This window comes from Salarias fasciatus, chromosome 14 (genome assembly GCF_902148845.1).
Source record: "Salarias fasciatus chromosome 14, fSalaFa1.1, whole genome shotgun sequence".
NCBI lineage: Eukaryota > Metazoa > Chordata > Actinopteri > Blenniiformes > Blenniidae > Salarias > Salarias fasciatus.
In genome coordinates, this window is record NC_043758.1 from 28,145,644 (window position 1) to 28,163,276 (window position 17,633).

At 41.9% G+C, this 17,633-nt stretch overlaps 1 protein-coding gene across 2 annotated transcripts; it reads right to left on the reverse strand.

The window, feature by feature from the left end:
• Nucleotides 1-2,655: 2,655 nt before the first annotated feature.
• ywhae1 (tyrosine 3-monooxygenase/tryptophan 5-monooxygenase activation protein, epsilon polypeptide 1) lies at nucleotides 2,656-16,069 on the reverse strand. 2 transcript variants are annotated; one of them, XM_030109412.1, is made up of 7 exons: nucleotides 15,873-16,069; nucleotides 11,274-11,473; nucleotides 9,881-9,987; nucleotides 9,591-9,797; nucleotides 8,833-8,969; nucleotides 7,277-7,319; nucleotides 2,656-3,772 (listed from the first exon to the last, which is right to left on the reverse strand). In XM_030109412.1, the coding sequence occupies exons 1-6, from the start codon at nucleotides 15,934-15,936 to the stop codon at nucleotides 7,312-7,314; spliced, it is 723 nt and encodes a 240-aa protein (XP_029965272.1). In that variant the 5' UTR covers nucleotides 15,937-16,069; the 3' UTR covers nucleotides 2,656-3,772; nucleotides 7,277-7,311. The 2 variants fall into 2 exon arrangements, with proteins under 2 accessions (XP_029965272.1, XP_029965271.1); XM_030109411.1 differs by lacking the exon at nucleotides 7,277-7,319 and having other exon boundaries at nucleotides 15,873-16,068.
• Nucleotides 16,070-17,633: the final 1,564 nt, after the last annotated feature.

Consider the following 17,633-nt stretch of genomic DNA (forward strand, 5'->3'; position numbering starts at 1 on the left):
ACTATACCAGGCTGCCTCTGGGTGAAATTAGTTGCATGACATGATGCCTCAATTACAATAGTTGGTAGTTCAGCAAAACTAAATACCAGATACAGTGGTCTTCTGTGGCTTAGCAAAAGGCTAATAAATGGCTAATAATGTCATTCACATCACTCATAAAAATATGCATGCCTTTATCTTTTGCCCGTTTCTCCTCTTCTTCTTTTCTTCTTTTTCTAAACTGGGCACCTGATGGCTTCTTCGGTCTTTTACTTGGATCCATGATCAAAACATTACCTTTCGCCAGCACTTTCCGGTCATGGTTGAGTCCGGAGTCACGTGACGTTAACAAATTTACGTAGATTTTTTTCCTTTTTTTTCACATAACCCAGTCAGTTACGTGTGGGTCTGTATTAATTATGAAATACAATTAATTTTGAAGCAGTATGTGTTAGCATCAGTCTGCCCCCCCCCAACCCCCTCTTCCTCCCCGCGCCGCCCCCCTTGCCAACCTCTGCAGTAGCTCGTTGCCCCCCCACCTCTGCGGACAGCCGAACGGGCATACAAGCTGTATGGCGTGGAAAATGAGGGCACCCCAGCGCTCACACCACTAACTCGACATGGAAATGAGTGCAAGTCTGGAATACTGGCGAGTTTTTTTTTTTTTTTTTTCTCGTGCGCACGGCGCCAGTGCGCCCTCACATGGATTGCGCCCTGGGCGGTCGCCCACATTGCCCATAGCTAAAACCGGCCCTGCAGTGCCACAAAACTGATGGCAGATCCATCTGTTTTTTTGTGAGTTAAAAATTTGTTCATTTTTAACCGTTGATAAGAAACTGAGCTTTTTTTGGGAAGTGTATGTGATAAATGCTTTGTGATAGTGGATAGTGATGTCACTGGCTAACGTAACTCTGGAATCATTGGTGATTCACCAATGTTTAAATAATTTTAAAGAATCAATTTTCTTTGTTTCTATTTAATTTTTTAAATTATATTTCATTGTATTTATAATCTCATTTATATTTTAGTATTTTTTTAACTTGGAAAAAACATGTAATTAAATAAGCAGTTATCTCTATTCTAATTGACTTATTTTTATTGAAATTATATTCCCTTTAAAAATATTGTAATTTTACTTATTTTTATTTCATGACATTTTCAACTGGGATATTTTTAGTTAGCTTTACTCCATTTTAATTAATTTTATTTGACATTTTAGGCTATTTTAGCTATTTTCAGCAGTTTGAACTTTTATACTTGTTTTAGCGGTTTCACCTTTAACCTCATCTGTTTTACTTCTTGAAAGTATTTATTGCTGCTGAATCACAATCATTTCTTCGGAGACATTTCTTCATGAGGAATTTCATTATAATGGATTAAAATAAAAATTTTTTAGGCGTTTATATTATTAATTTGAGTAAGAGCAGCATAAAGACCATAAAATTCAGTGACTTACTTCATAAAGAGTTAATCTTCTAAAAATGTTACCTTGAATGTTAAATTTATAAGTCAATTACTGCACAGCTGCGTTTATCATTCCAGGCAGATTTTAACGCTCGCTCTCTCTCTCTCTCTCTCTCTCTCTCACACACACACACACACACACACACACACACACACACACACACACACACACACACACACACACTCATAATTCAGGAAGCGTGCTGTGGCGTCGGTGAAGTCTGCTGCTGATTCCACAGGAAGCTGCTGGACGCCCACCAGGCTCCTGCAGCGGCTCATCTGGAAACTTGAAATTCACTTCTCACCCAGCTGAGCTGGATGCTGCTGCCCCCTGCAGGCTCAAATTGGAGCAACGCTCCACAGCGTTCACCTGCCAGCAAGGTGAATGCTTTAAATTTTATTATTCAAACTTTTGTATTTTTTCCTGAAAATATTTTTTTTAAAACAAATGTATTTGTTTTAAATATAAATTTGACTTTTCATCATAACTGGTTTGATTGTCAGAATTCTGAATTTCATTCACTTTTACTCTAAGGCCCCTTTCACAATGGCCAAAAAAAACAGTTTAAACCCCCTAATAATCTGGACACAGCGTGAGATTTCCTTCGTCAAGATGACCCAGCATTGGCAAGATAGTGAGACCAGAGAGCTTCTCTTGATCCGGAAGAGGAGATTCGTCTACAGGTAACTGGGACTGTGTTCCGCTGCATTGTTTACTTCCGTTTTTCTCCATCCCGCTGTTGATGTCATCAACGTGGGACACCATCAGCGCCGGAAAACGCAGCGACGCGGCTCGCCAGCAGGCGGCAAGACCCGGGTCTGCAGGCAGTGGGGAAGGAGTCTAGAAGCCAATTGTTCACGGGTCGAAAACACGGTTCGACCCGCTAGTTGCAGTTGGAAAGGGGCATCACAATCATGCAGCTGAGATCCTGAAAATCTAAATATGGAAATGAAGCACATTTAATAAGCTCAGCGCAACTAACCTCTTACCTTATCTAGGTATTTTTGCCTGTTTTGAATCCACTGAAAAGTACCCATTTCAACAAAATTAATGGCTATTTTAATAAAGCAGTTCAAGCTTATGTTGCCATTGTTATCTATGATAAAAGACAAAGTCTTGCCTACCGTCTTGATTTCATTGGCGACATGCTCACTTCACTGTATGATGAAGAGGAAGTGGACACCCAAACGTTACAAAAGGACCACAAAAAGTCGGATTGTAATGTTTAATTTAGATGGTTTAATGTTAATTCCATGCTGTGTTTGTCAGAACGATACAGATTCCCTGTCTGTGGCTCCAGTCAGATATCCAGTAGTACAAATCAGCTCCAAGCTACACGTAATGAAGCGAAAACGAGAAAAGAGCGACGGAGGAAACCCAAAGAACATAGGAGCTTCAAATAAAACAAAAGAAGCAGGGGGAGAAGCAGCCAGAAATCATTGTTTGAACTCATGCAAAGCACCGAACCACTTCCTGTTTGAAGAGGCGGGGCTTGAATCACACCTGTCACTCACAACAGCGACCAAATCTCCCAAATTCATGATTTTTTTTTTTTCTTTAAAAGTGGAAACGCCCGGCGTGAGGCTACAGCTACAGTATTCAGCACAGTACAGTCCGAGGACGACGACGGGACCACACCGTCACCGCGCTGGAGGAGAGGAGAACGCCTCGTCTATCGCAGACTTCTTCTGAAAAACCATGAACAAAAAAAGACAGAGAAAGAAAGAAAGAAGGGCACTTGTTCTGCAATCTGCCCGCGAGGAGGTGGAACCGGTCTGCGCCACGCTAAAAAACACAAAACAGCTCCTAGTTTAGTCGACGTTGTCAGTAATAAAAGTTAATTTCTGTAATTACATTAAGAAAACAATTTGTCAAAACATCCAGCAACTGATACAAATACTGAGGAGAGAGAGAGAAGCAAAAAAAAAAAAAAAAAAAAAAAAAAACCCAAATGAAATGAACAATGAAATGCTTGTACCAGGACGAAATGGACAAAAAGAAAGAAAACAATCCAGGGACTTTTCTTTATCTGTGTCTTTCTAACATTTTACTTCCTGTCTCCATTAAGTGTTTTTTTTTTTTTTTTTTCCATTTTTATTTTTACTTGAATGATGTCAGGGCTAATATAAAAATAAAAAAAAAAAGAAGAGAAACTAAAGTTGTTAGCCCCGCCGCCCTGCTGGGTGCTGGAGCTGCACAGGTGGAGGGGTGTGGAGGGGGGAGGGGGGAGGAGGAGGGGGGTCGCAGGGTGTTGGCTGTTGGTGGAGGAGTCTCACTGGGCCTCCTCGCCCTCGATGTCTTGCAGTGCGTCTTTGTTCTGTTCTTCGCCTGCGGACAGACAGACAGCCATTAGCGTTAGCCCCAGGGTTCCACACGCCGCTGACTCAAACATGCCAAGTTGTGGGAGGGAGGGGGGTGTAGAAATAACAAGGTGACCCCCTCATGTCTCATGCTAAAGCCCCGGGGGGGTTGGCGGCGCTCCTCCTCTTGTTAGCTGGACTATGTGAATCTCTACAGGCGAACGGCGTGCACAGTGTGAGCGGTTAAGCTAGCTCTCGGCAGGGAAACGCCACTTCACCGCAGCTCCCAGACGTTCTGTCCTTTTTCTTTAATATTCATGAGAACGGCAAATGAACAACAGACTGGAAATAATCTGCTGAAACATCAGTGCAGGCGAAGCTAGCTGGTGCCACACCGGCAGAGTCAGCCCGACAACTCCTGCTAGTTTCACTGCTCAGCGGGGAACGCCAATCCGTGCTACATGCTAAAGAGTTTGGAGGTTCATACATCAGTACGTGGTAGCGACAGCTCATTTTTGTCAATGTGAACGAGTTTAAAAAGGAAAATAGTGGAAACGGCACATTTACAGTCAAGTATTTTGAACATTGTTCCTGAAATAACAGTGTGTATTAAGATTCTTCACTCATCCTCAATTGAATTTCATTTCAAAAGCTGATACAGTTCAAGGCTTTGCTCCCTGCAGTAATCTGGAGTGCAGTGTTGAGCGATCTGTGAAGTCAGACTCTTCAGGAAAATTCCTGAAGGCTTTAAAGCGTCAGTGAAGTGAAGCAAACGTCCTGGTTTGGATAGTTCCACATCTTTCCCCCTGACACACAGATCTCATGAGATCTGCTGCTAGTTAAACTATTGAAGGACAAAAGTAAGGCTGTTGAAAGATTAATTTCTTAATTGAAGAATTTCCATAGTTTAACTGCCATTAATCACATTCTAAATTACACGTTTAAATTTTCACGGCAGTCTTAAGTCCAGAATGCAAAAGGTTTTCTTACCAGTGTCCAAATTGTTAATCAAATGAACAGAAGAAAGAATGTATTTTTTGAACTTTTGTACAGAACACAGAAAATCTGATTTCCTATTATGTGTTCAAGTCGGTATATAAAATTCAACCATAATTCATTATGTCAAACTTGCTTTGCCTGACAACCAGAAGACGTTCTTTGAAACAGAGTAGAAAGCAGAGCTCTGCAGTCTACCATTTAAGTCATTTAAGACATAAAAATGGTCAAACAAGGCACCCGAGGCGCTTTCAACAGCGAAAATTCACCACAGCTTCTTTCCGATTGTTTGGATTATTTGGAGCATAGCATTAGCATTAGCGATGGTCTCTCTCTCTCTCTCTCTCTCCTCCCTGTCATAGTTGCCTCGGTCAAGTCTTCGGCTCAAGTCTCGGCCTCCATTAGTGATGATGGTGTTTCCAACATCTCTGCTGTCATTTTATTGTCGTTTTAAGGTTGGTATTCTGTCCCCCACACATTAGAGTAATGTGAATACATCGTTAGTGAGTTAGCAGGTGATTGGCTGACAGGGAGCAGGGGGCGGGGCAATGATGTCAGGAGTCTTTTTTTTTAAATGAATGTGTTCAAAGAAAAGAAAACCGAATGACCAGAAGGTACAGGGACCCCAAGGCTCCCTCGGGCGGAGGCCGTAGCGCAGAGCGGACGTACCGGCGGGAGTTCAACTCTCGACAAAGTTCACATTTTGACGTGTCAACTGAACTGTCTGGACGTGTTTCAAAGTTTAACAAGTCATTCAGAAGTAACACTCCCTGTCCACCAGCATGATAAGTTTACTGCAGAAAGCTGCTTGAAAACAGACAGAGGAGCCGACTACGGGTGAGGAGAAGGGACAAAAAGGCTGGCCAAGAAAATGCCAAAAAATATTTTTAAACGCATTAAGGATTGCATTAATCTAATCACGATTAACATGTTAACTTTAAACTTGGGCTGTCAGTATTAACACAATATGAACAACTTTATTTCTTTGCACTTCTTGTTTGATATTAAGCTGAGAATTTTGGTATATTTAGAGAGGTTAGCGGTGGAGAAGCTAACAAACGCTCAGTTTTAATCTGCTGTGCGTGAAGCAGGTGAAGCTGAACACGGAGGACAGAGAGTTCCCAACGTCTGTCAATGAGTGACAGAGCGTCCGACCAGCGTCTCACTGCTGCCGTTACTATTTCTGAAGCAGACGGAGCTACAGACTGATCCGGTCTGACGCTGAGCTTTGCACAACTGCCCCAAACAAACTGACCTGAGGGGCTCACTTTCTGTCCAACAGGCCTGCTTCAGGTTACACACCAAAGTTCAAAAGTGACATGACTGAGTTCAACTTGTTGGATACAAACCATCAAAGTTACAATGTGTAGAAACCCTGGCACTAACGCCAACCTCTCATTATCTGAATGCGTTTCCAGTTACACTCTGATGGGACGCTAGATAGAGTTAGATGTGAGCAAACAATCTTAAAGTTAACACAGTAGCATCTGACAGGAGGAGTTAGTCAGAGATTCATGTTTACTTTGTAATTTATAATCTTTGAGAGAACAAACTGAACCCTGTGTAACACAGACCTGACGTACAGGGATCCTCCAGAGAACGTGCTACACTGTACACTCGGGTAAACACATCGTGCTTTTTCACCAAGGTAAACACCGAGAGTGACATTCAAGTGGGGACTTTATAGGGAAATGAGTAGTCAAAGTTTGAGGGACGATCCAGAGAAAATCTTTGAACAAAGTCCAGAAATAAAAGTGGTGGTGGGCCAGCTGCAGAAATGAAGTGAGCAGAGAGAAGACTCACTCACACAGAACACGACACATGCCTTCACAGTGTTTAGTCAGTGGAGGGGAGTTGTGTTAACTGGGGCTTGTGTGTGTTGTTGTGATGGGGTGTCTTTAAATCCCATTTACACAACGTTTCAAGTAAAAACGCTTTGTTCGGGCTTTTTAGCTTCAGGAAAAAAAACTGAGCTTACATGGGGATGTTTTGAAAAAGGATGTCTGTTTATTAGAAAACGGGTAGGGCCGTTAGTGGGTGCTGTCACATATCCACAGACGGCAATAGGTGATCGGCATTCACGGACATTCGTTTGTACAGATGACCAACCTAGATTGCTTTTCCAGCTGACTCAACTCTTAAACTACCAGGAGAATATAGACAGGCAGCCATGACGGGCGGTCGCCATTGTTTTTACTGTCCATCTACTCGTGCATGTGCAGAAGAATTATGTCAAAAAAGCTCCATCTTGGAAGCCATTCTCAAAAAGTTGCGTTGCGCTGTTGTCGCAGAAACGGAGCCTCGAAGCACTAATGAAGCTTTGCGTTTTCACTTGAAACCGTCGCCGTGCAAACGGGCCCTGAGTTGTGAGTGTGAGCTCCGACATGGCAGCAGCCATGTGAGGGAGAGCCGGAATCAAACCAACAGAGAGAGAGAGAGAGAGCAGTCAATGATTAAACCTGAGTGAGGCGAAAGCAGCCACACACACAGAAACACACACACACACACAGAGCAAGGCATGGTGAGCAACACTTACAAAGTACAGTTAACATGGGAAATGAACAGTTTCCTTTAGGACTCTACAGAATGAGAGAGAGAGACAGAGAGAGGATGAGCGGAGGGGTGAGGTATCGTCTTGTCACACTCGCTTCTTCGAATGCTTCAGACTGATTTCATGTCCACAGATAAAACATCTGCAGACTGGAAATAAACACACCTGAACCAGATCTCATGTGGACCGGATTCTTTACAACCAGTAAAACCTCACTGTAATCATACATTTCTCAGATTGGATTTACTCTGTATTATTTATATAAACTCATGAATTTCACTGAATTACCGGAAAATTATCATTTTTAAATTTATTTTTCTTCTCAGCCACATTTTAGCCGACATAGTTTCACACTTCACATCCTATTTAAACATACCTAAAAAAAACATTTTACTAATTCCATTATTTTTAATCACCGTTGTAAATAAATGACTGATTTTGTTTTCACTTAGTTCAAAAAATTTGACTTTAATCTGAGTTGTGTATGTATTTAAAAAAGTAATTCTCTGCATTTCAAATGAAGTAAATAGTTTTATGGAATTTTCATTAATGAATTTTCTATTCTCAGAATATTCACAGTGCTCACATTGTGTTTATTTTCATACTTCTATTTTTTGTTTTTCTTTTACATTAGCTTCCTCACTTTGAGGGTTTGTTAGCCGTCTTAAAATCACCTGCATTTATGTTAGCATTTTACTAATTTGTGATTTCCTTCAGTTTTTTTCAATGTAATTTTTAGTGTTTGCTTACATTTTCTTAATTGCTGAGATGATTTTATTACACAATTATTGAATTACATGTGTGTTTTATCTATGCAGCTTTACTCTGCATTTATTTGAAATTGTCAGAAGCAAATTCAAATAAATCCTCGTAGTTCTCAGTATCTGTATTTTATCGCAAGAAAAATTAGTTTACTTTTATAAAATGAAATTTTCATTTTATTTCACAGCATTTTTTTTTTTATCCACAGCACTGCTTTCATTATTTACTCTCATCATGAAACATTGATCTGGATCTTGTGGATAAACTTAATCCAGTTCAAATGACCCAAAGCAGATAATTAGACTATTTTTGTGATGAGACAGATCATGATAAATGAAATTTGATTTCTTTATTAACAGGGGAGAAGCAGCTGGAAATTGTTTACATGGTAAAGAGATTAAATGCGAGGCTCTGGACATGCACGCTGTGAGCTCCCCGATCCGTGCTGAAGATTTCACCTCCCTTCAGATCAGAGAGAAGATCTGAGTTATGAAAGCATCTCTCTGCAGGGACGGCGACAAAAGAAAACTCTGCAGCCCAAAGACAGAAAATAGAATCACATCCGATTACTACTAATTAGTTTAGACTGTTAACCAGAGCAGCGCCTGCTGTGGAGACGGGACTGTTTGTTTTCACTCCAGCAGGACGGGGATCAGGGCGCTCACAGGCTGAAGACAAACCAGCTGTGGAGAGCTTTTAGAGAGGTGACTCAGGAGATGAGTGGACGAGTTAATGTGTGTCAGCGGGAAGTCCTGGGAAGAGGAAGAGGAGCGTCTTACCCTCTCCCTGCATGTCTGAAGTCCATAGTGTCAGGTTGTCGCGTAACAATTGCATGATGAGCGTGGAGTCCTTGTAGCTTTCTTCACTCAGTGTGTCCAGCTCTGCGATGGCGTCGTCGAACGCCGCCTTGGCCAACCTGAGGAGACGCTTCTGTTAGAGACACCTCTTTCAAAGGGCAGCGGTTCACGAGCAGCTTGAATTTATCCCTTATTTACAGCTTCCGCTTCCTCCCTGTGGCCTCCTGGTATGAAATCATTTTAAATTAGATCTGCTGTCAACACTGACAACATGTTTTCTTGATATGTAGCTGTGAAATTAAAAAGCTCTTTCAGGGTCCAGTCCCGCAGGTACCTCTCAGGGCCTGCTCGCCGCTCAGAACGGCTGCTGACAGAGAGCAAATGTCCACAACCAGAGAGAGGGGACAAAGATTGGTTAAAGTCTTATGTAATTTGGATTTTCAATGTATTTCCTGGCATCTGTTTCTGGGCTGAATTTTCTCAGATGAATCATAAATAAATGACTATTTTCCTGAAGATTCTTTTGAATTTCTCTCAACAGCGGCTCAATTCATTCTGACTACATGTATAACTTTACACTTCCTTCATGACTCTTGAACATCTCAAAGACATTTTCAGTCATTTTAGGATCATATCAGTTTGTGGAGAGTTTTCTCAACGAATGAAGATTTGCTCGTTTCCACTGTGAGTCCAGCTGCGATGATAAAAGCCCGAGGAGGTTCGAGTGTGAAGACTTCTACCTGCAGGCGCGGTCGGGTGAGTTGAGGATCTCGTAGTAGAAGACGGAGAAGTTGAGGGCGAGGCCGAGGCGGATGGGATGCGTGGGCGGCAGCTCCGTCATGGCGAGGTCGGTGGCGGTCTTGTAGGCCACCAGGCTGCTCTCCGCCGCTTCCTTCCTCTCGTTGCCCGTGGCGAACTCTGCCAGGTACCTGAAGTAGTCGCCCTTCCTGGAGGTGGACATGAAAAAACAGACTCAGTTCGGGATCGCTGACGGAACCTAAAGGTCGTTGTGTGTTTAGGGGACGCTCACATTTTGTTGTAGAAGACCTTGGACTCTCCGTTCGTGGCAGAGGGGACGAGGTTACCGTCCAGTGTTAACAGGATGTCGTTGCAGATGTTCTTCAATTCTTGTTCAACCTGCCAGTGAAAACACATGCGCTTATTCAGCGGGAAGCCACATATACTTCACAGATAAAAAAGCACTCTCTTTGGAGCCAGTGTTGTCCCTTCAGTCTAAATTAAAAAGAAGAAAATCTTCTCAGGGTTCAACCAATAAGCTGCAAAAAGGGTGAAAAATCACAATAAAAACTGTTTTGACAGGTGTTTAATTCATTCACAGGGAACACAACTAAAATGACTGGACAAAAAAAATTTAATAAATAAATACAAATCACTGACGACATTTCACCGCTCGCCAGGATCCATTTAATCATCGTTGCCTGTTTTAACTGGTTCAGAGTTTTTAAACCCTCACAATTATCCTCACTGGAAATGTATCAAACATAACGTAAAGCATCGACACACGATCGTGTTGATGGATTTTCTTCAAAAACATAGATGTCCTTCAGTTCACAGATGGAATTACGACCAACAGTGACTTTTACACATTTTAACTTCATTTCTAATACTTTATTCAGAATCAGAATCATTTATATTCGCCAAGTACAGTTGCCCATACAAAGAGTTTGATGCGGTGAAGAGACACCCAGATAGTCATTTGCGGTGCCTTAATTCCTTTATTCAAGGAGATACTGTTGATCACAGTGAGATACAACTTGATTTCCTAATATTTCAAAGAAAAATATCATTTAATATAAATTCCCTTTTCTTCCCTGAAATTCTTAACAGGCTCGAAATAGGATCAGGCGAACTAAATGTAGCTGAGCTGTGGATTAAATGTTGAAGAGCTTTCAATATGAGATTATTGGAGAAAGTTGGGAGTATAAATGTTAAAATTCTAAACATGTGCTTTCTTAACAGACCAGTCTTCAAATTTTCATCTGCTGTCTTGTATTAATAAATAAAAATATGGCTACACTGATCTCAATTAGTTCATGAGAATGTTTTAATCAAACCTTCTTGTGCGAGCTCCAGCCACACATCTTCTAATATCTTCAGTAAAAGTGCTTTTCATTTGAGGATTTATCTAAACTTAATGCTAAAAGCATCCAGTTTGCACACTGTGTCCTGTTGCAGTGATACACAGAGCTCCAGATGAAGACGAGGTGTAGTCATGTCTGAATGGCATCGGGGCTTTGACTGCAGTCCAGGTGCCCCACCCATCTCTCTGACACACTCAAGCCGCTCCCACAATAATAGCAGCTCTCGTTTCCCTCCCTGAAAGCAAGGCGGAGCGAAGCCGAGCCAGCCATGACTCAGACAGTGTGAGGTCCTGACAGGACTCCTCTTCCTGGGCGCTTTACCGTTTGCCTGTATTCCCGGATCATCTTCAGCTTTTCCTCGGCACCCTTGCTCTCTTCCCTCTGCTCGATGCTGCTGATTATCCTCCAGGAGGCTCTCCGAGCTCCGATCACGTTCTTGTAGGCCACCGATAGTAGATTCCTCTCCTCCACTGTGAGCTCCACGTCCTTCTTCGCCACTTTCTTCATCGACTCCACCATCTCTGTTGAGGACAAACACAACACGGCCCTGTGAGAACCTTTTCATTTCCCATCTCATGCTCTGTGGTTTGGCTTTAAACAAACTCTACTCAAGAGGAGACACAGCTTGTTGAACAGCACATCCTGGTTCACCTCTAACTGTGGTGGTTGAAAACATGCAAACTGACCACAAACAAGGGCGAAGGGGCCCAAACCACTCACATTCACTCTGAAGTCACATTTACCTGTATCGCTACTCCAGATGGAAAAACTGGGCTTTAAATCCAACAGAGAGCATTTTAGTAGGCCTAATAATACCATTTCTGCAAAAATCATGATTTTAAAGCACGGCATTGTTTAAATTTCCACCTGAAATCAATGTTAAATAGATTAGTGTAAACATATTGAATGGGTAAAAAATTATGATGGAATTCCATTTTTTTCCCCTAATGAGTTCCAGACAAAGGAAACAATCTCAAATAAAGTAAGGGAAAAAAAAAAAAAAAAAAAAAAAAAAAAACACTTTTTGGCTGCCCGATACAATCCCATCTTTTAGATTGGAGTATTAATCCATCCCGGTACTTTCCTGATCTGATACTCACATTATAAATTCTACATTTCTAATACAGAAATAAAAAATGAATAAATTAAAATGTTTTAGTTTTAAAAAATCTACATTTAAATTTCTGTTAAAGCTCGTGTCCGGAGTTTCCGTTCGTTTCCGATGTATGCATCATTTTTTAACAGAGCTTAAATGTGTTAGTCTGGTTCGATACTTTACTATAATATTAGCATAAAGCAATATAAAAATGTATTTATGAGCCCCGCCTTCATCTCATAGACCCCCATGCTATCCAAAAAAGCGCCGGTCAGCGTCAGCCAATAGAGTTCGAGCTTCCGCTTTGTCGCGCTGTCATTCAAAGTGTGAACGCAGCCCAGGCAGAGGTGAGTTAGCTACGCAGCAGCTGCCGCGCTTACCTCGGATATATCCATTGTCTGCTGAACATCCACCGTAAACAGCTAAACATTGAGGATGCTGTAGGACTCGGAGGCTCTCATTTTCACTCGACGGATAATTCGCGTGCACAATTACAGGGGCGTGGCTTGGTCACTCATGAAAGCAGAGGGAGGGCGGAACCTCCAGATTTGGATTAAAAAAACCTCTCTCTTTCAAAACTCCGGACACGAGCTTTAATCTCCACTAGGGCTGGGCGGTATGACCTAAACTTCATTATCACAGTATAAATTAAATCCCTTCACGGTAACGGTATATATCCCGGTGTAAATGCCGCGGTGTAAAACCTATAATGGAAGTGTTTCTGAATGGGTTTTGTAGTTTAATTCACCTGCATTTGCACTACATGCCACTAGGTGTGCTGTTGGCATGTTCAACCTTATTTTTACACAGACACCACAGAAGAAGGGTGGCCCCTGAAGTGCAGGCTCTCTCTGCATTTGTTGTAAGAAAAGAGTGTTTCGCCGGCAATTTGTGCGCCAGAAGAAGTTGTAACATGTTCAATGATGCGATGCACCGTTTTTCAGTATAAGAGAGGGATTGAACCATCGTTTCAGCACATTTTATTTACGTAATAGTACCAATTAAACTGTATCAGATGAGATGACGATAGAGTGCAAATCTCTACCGTGGCCAAATTTATATCGTTTCTACCGTCATACCGTTTATACCGCGCAGCCTTAATCTCCACTGACCACAAATGCTTATCACATGACTCTGGATAAAAATAGGAGTGTACTTCCAGACTCCAGATCGCTGAAGTGATTGGCAGGACTTCTCAATTGTCAACCAAATTCACATAAATAGCTAACATTGGCTCCGATCCCATATCCATCAATACAATCAGGACACCCCTCATTTTACGGAAAAATTTAGGTCCAAAACACTCTGCAATACCAGTTTGTACCACCTGGTGGTATGGCGAGTCACTGTAGAGTCTATAGAGTGGATGCTCTGTATAGCTAAAGAAACTGATTAAAATGGCGTGCCAGGCAGCATGTGCACTGTCAGGGAAAAAAAAGGCACGATTGCTCTATTGGAGCAATTCACAGCCGCATGAAACCAACACAATGGATAATAACCTGCACCCACCACACTGCTGCTGCATGTTAGCTAGCTTCACACGCTGGAGGTGTAAGAAGATGACAGCTCATCACCACAATGAGCTCAAACATGTTTCACCTCATTTATTGAAGCTTTAAAGTTACTGGAAGAGTTTCACTATGCACACTACAGGGAAGCTAAATGCTAACGCCCAGAGTACAGCAGGGCACGAACAGCCTCCAGTTGCAGCAGATTATAAGATCCGATTGCTGAAAATTGTGATTAAAGGCTTAATGGATACATAAAATGTTTAAAATACTCAACTAGTGCTAAATATTGGCCGTTTTTTGGCAGTTATATTTTTCATACCTGTCTTAATTAAAACATTCACAACAGTCAAAGAGATCAATCACCAAGAACATCTAGGAAGGCAGCAGCATAAATCCTTCACATTTTCACAAATCAGGAGTTAAATAATGGCTCTTTGACATTTTATTTGGAGCATAATGGGATGATTGATTAAAAAAAGGTAGAATACATTAGTTCTATTTATTCTCTATGGGGTCGTGATATATATTTTGGGTGACTTTCAGGCTTAATGACTTCTTTTAAAAGGTACAATAAGTAACATTGCATCACATGACATTATTCACCCCTCACCACCTTTGGAGCGTATCATGTAGGTTGTCAATTTAGGGGAGTTTAGGTCAGTTAAGATAGTTTCGGTACGCTGCACTGATGGCATATTGCACATCTGGCCGGCGGCACAGATCTAACACACAGAATGCTGCGCTGCTTGTTTGGCAGCGTTGGGAACTCACATGATTGGCTCTGGAACCTGGAAGTAGTGACGATGTAGCCCCGCCCGCCACAGCTGTTCCAGCCTGTACCGCTCAGTTTTAAAGTAAAAACTTAACCAAGACATTGTTGAAGGAGAAGACAGATTATTTAAAGGGAATTTATCTACAATTGCAAGCACCATATTGGAATGTTTAATTTTTTTTTATTTTTTTTAGTAAATCCTTTTTTAATGGAGCCCAGAAATAGCTGGGGAAAGAGCGCACCACTGCCACCTACCCGCTTAACAAGCAAAAGCAGTTTAATTCAATCTCCCACAGCTATAAGACTTTACTATAAAGGAGAGAGTGACACTAGTAGAGGAGGACCCCAGTGGTTACAATAAAGGAAAAAATAAGAGCATTTTACTTTAAAATTTCCTATATTAAGCAAAAAACAATGTCGGCTTACTTCCGTGGGAATAATGTCTCACCAATAGAAACATCTGGGCTCAGGTGAGGATTGAATAATCCAGGAGTTTTCCTTCAGGAAAAAAATGTGAATAATGAATGAGGCATGACGTGCTCTGAAATAGTAATTTACAGATTGCAGAATATGCAAGATGAATGTGACATGGCTGAGCTGATGCAGCGCGCGCACACACACACACACACACACTGCATTTTAACAGGATGCCGTCATTTACAGCTGGCGGCTCTTTAAAATAACCCTGACTCAGTGGCTTTGGACGGCAGCACTGTCCTTACCGGCTATGAAGCATCGGGGGTCCTCAATGAGGTTAAAACTCGTTAAGCCTCTGCAGAATAACAAAACTCCGTTTCCACGACATTCCGGTAAAGGTTACCGGAGAGCCGGTGAACCGTAAATCTCGTTAGTGAGTCATGGTGCATTCACTTAACGTCACCGGGCAACGAAGCATCTAAAAACAGCCCGTGCCCGGCCTATAATGGCATGACAGAGTGACAGGAGACCACCGGAGACCACTGGAGAGGGGGGCCGGGGAGCCGTCTGGGCCCGTGGCTGAGGGGGGGAACACCCCACTGAGGGAACAGCTGCCCTCCCACTCCCCGCTAACACTCAGCGGCTAACCATCCAAAAAGCTATCACCTCTGTTAATCTTTAAAGTAAAGGGGAGTCACAAACAGAAATCATCGGGTAAACATGGCTGCAGAGTCCGTAACATGACACCCGGTGTGACTGGTGGTCGCGAACCGGAGCTGAGGCGTCTGGAGCTCCGGAGCTAGCATGGTGCAGGGTGGCTGACAGCTCCGCTGAGCCGCCATTTTGTTGTAGCCCGTCATGTTAGCTGGTGACTGTCACCTCCAAAAACACACACCACTCCTGCAAAGGCCGCCTTGCTAACGACGCTTGACGCGTTCCCAAAATAAGCCACATGCCGTGTTGGTAATTTTTTCGGTGAAAAACTACCACGGAGGAATCGTCCGCCGTGCAGCTAGCCGCGGCTAGGCTAGCCCATAGTCGTGCTAACGTGAGCTAGCTCGCGGATAAATCCTCCCTGCAGCGCGCGCGTCCCACCCCGTGTCCACCCTCCAGCTCCGGCTTACCGTCGTATCGCTCTGCCTGCTCGGCGAGTTTGGCCTGGTACACTAGGTCCTCTCGTTCTGCCATGGTGAACGGAGAAGCAAACGAAGTAACGTAGCAGCTAACAGATGTTCAGGGTGAAACACGGCGGCGTGCCCGGTCTGTAGCTCGGTGATGAAGTGAGTTCCGCCCCAAAGGCAGCACTCCGCGGGGAACGAGCAAAGATGGCGGTCGGCTTCCTCCGGGCACTGCGTGACGCACTCCACCCGGAAGAGCACGGTTGTAGTTTTTATTGGATCTTTACTCCCTTTTATTTTTCACTGTTTTATGTCATTTTAATGCTTTCGTTCTTTTTAGCAATTTATAATTGTACTTTCAAATGCTTTTTTTATTTTCTGTGCTATTTAATGTTAGTTTTTATGGCGTTAAACTTTTTTTCCACACCTTAAATGCCTCATTTTACTACTTCTAATTCAGTGTTATTTTTTTCGTCTTTGCCTTCACTTCAGTCAGTTCACGTTTTTTGAGTTCATATTTTTAGTTTACTTCAATTTGGGATTTTATTCGTGACATTTGCACTGATTTTGAACACTTACATACCCTTAAATCCATTTTCAGTATTTTCTCAGAAGTAATTTCTTTTTTTAATAAATTGAGAAAATTAAAATTTCAACACCTTTGCTTTCTATAAAATAAATTATTTTTTGTGTGTGTTTTACATTCACTTACCAGCTGCCAGATGCATTCAACCTAAATTGACACCATTCTTCACAAGATAAACTGTGGAACTCTTGTCAGTTTAGATTTTCATTCTCATTTCTTTTTTGTCAGATTTGTAGTACTTTTTTTTGCTAGTATCACAATAGCACGAAATACAGTCTACAAATATTCGGAAGGAATTTCATCCAACAATATGAATATATAAAGTGTAAAACATATAACCTTTTGTCATATTTTTAAAGTATTTGTAATATATATGACCACTATGAGACGCTTTAAAAAAAAAGTAGTTGTTGATCATGCATCTATATTATGAAGTGACATACGAATAATTACATACCAGCTGGGGCCAGTACATGCAACTGTATGACAAAAAAGTTCTTATACAGTATCAGAAAAACCTCCATTAGAATTGTATTTCACTGAGTTACACAGCAGAATTTGAAGGATGACTTAGCCTGGGAAATACAGAATTATTTAATTAACTTTCAACATTAGGTTGAAACTTCACCATAGGTAGTGTTTTATTAACTCCACAGCACAGAAGGTTCATTTGTCATGGGTTTGACTTTATTTACTAGTATATTAACACATTACATGCTACAGAAAATAAAAAGGTAATTTCAATTGTCTTGAAAGAATATAGTGTTATAATAAAATGGCACATTTCAATATTAACACAATTTTTCTCTCCCGCTGGCAATGGGCCACCTGTTCCTTTGCATCAAAGGAAATGAATGACTTCATGCAGGGCGACTAAAAAAATACTTCTCGGTGGTTTCATTGGCAACACAATTAATAAGATGATTTGTGTAGCGGGGCGCCGTGTGAGTGACAGCGAGCTCCGTTTGATCGAGACTATACAGAGAGAAATGCACAAAGCGAGCGGCAGACGAGAAATTGACTTCTGTTCCCCTCCGAGATGTCAGCCAGTAATTTCCTCTTAAATGCGAAACCTTGAATCTCAGGTTACAGATTTTTATTGGGCAAAGCTATGAGACGTACTTGAATGTGGTAAGTGCATTGTGTTCAAAATCAAACTTCATCTCCTTTTTATGTCAAAA

What these genes read in the sequence shown, in the direction of transcription:
- ywhae1 (XM_030109411.1), bottom strand. Translation starts at nt 15,936, where the DNA reads ATGGCAGAACGAGAGGACCTAGTGTACCAGGCCAAACTCGCCGAGCAG. An exon ending in GCAGGCAGAGCGATACGACG is followed by an intron (nt 11,474 to 15,872) that starts GTAAGCCGGAGC and finishes TGTCCTCAACAG; the next exon opens with AGATGGTGGAGTCGATGAAG. An exon ending in TCACCCGACCGCGCCTGCAG is followed by an intron (nt 8,970 to 9,590) that starts GTAGAAGTCTTC and finishes GCGTCTCCTCAG; the next exon opens with GTTGGCCAAGGCGGCGTTCG.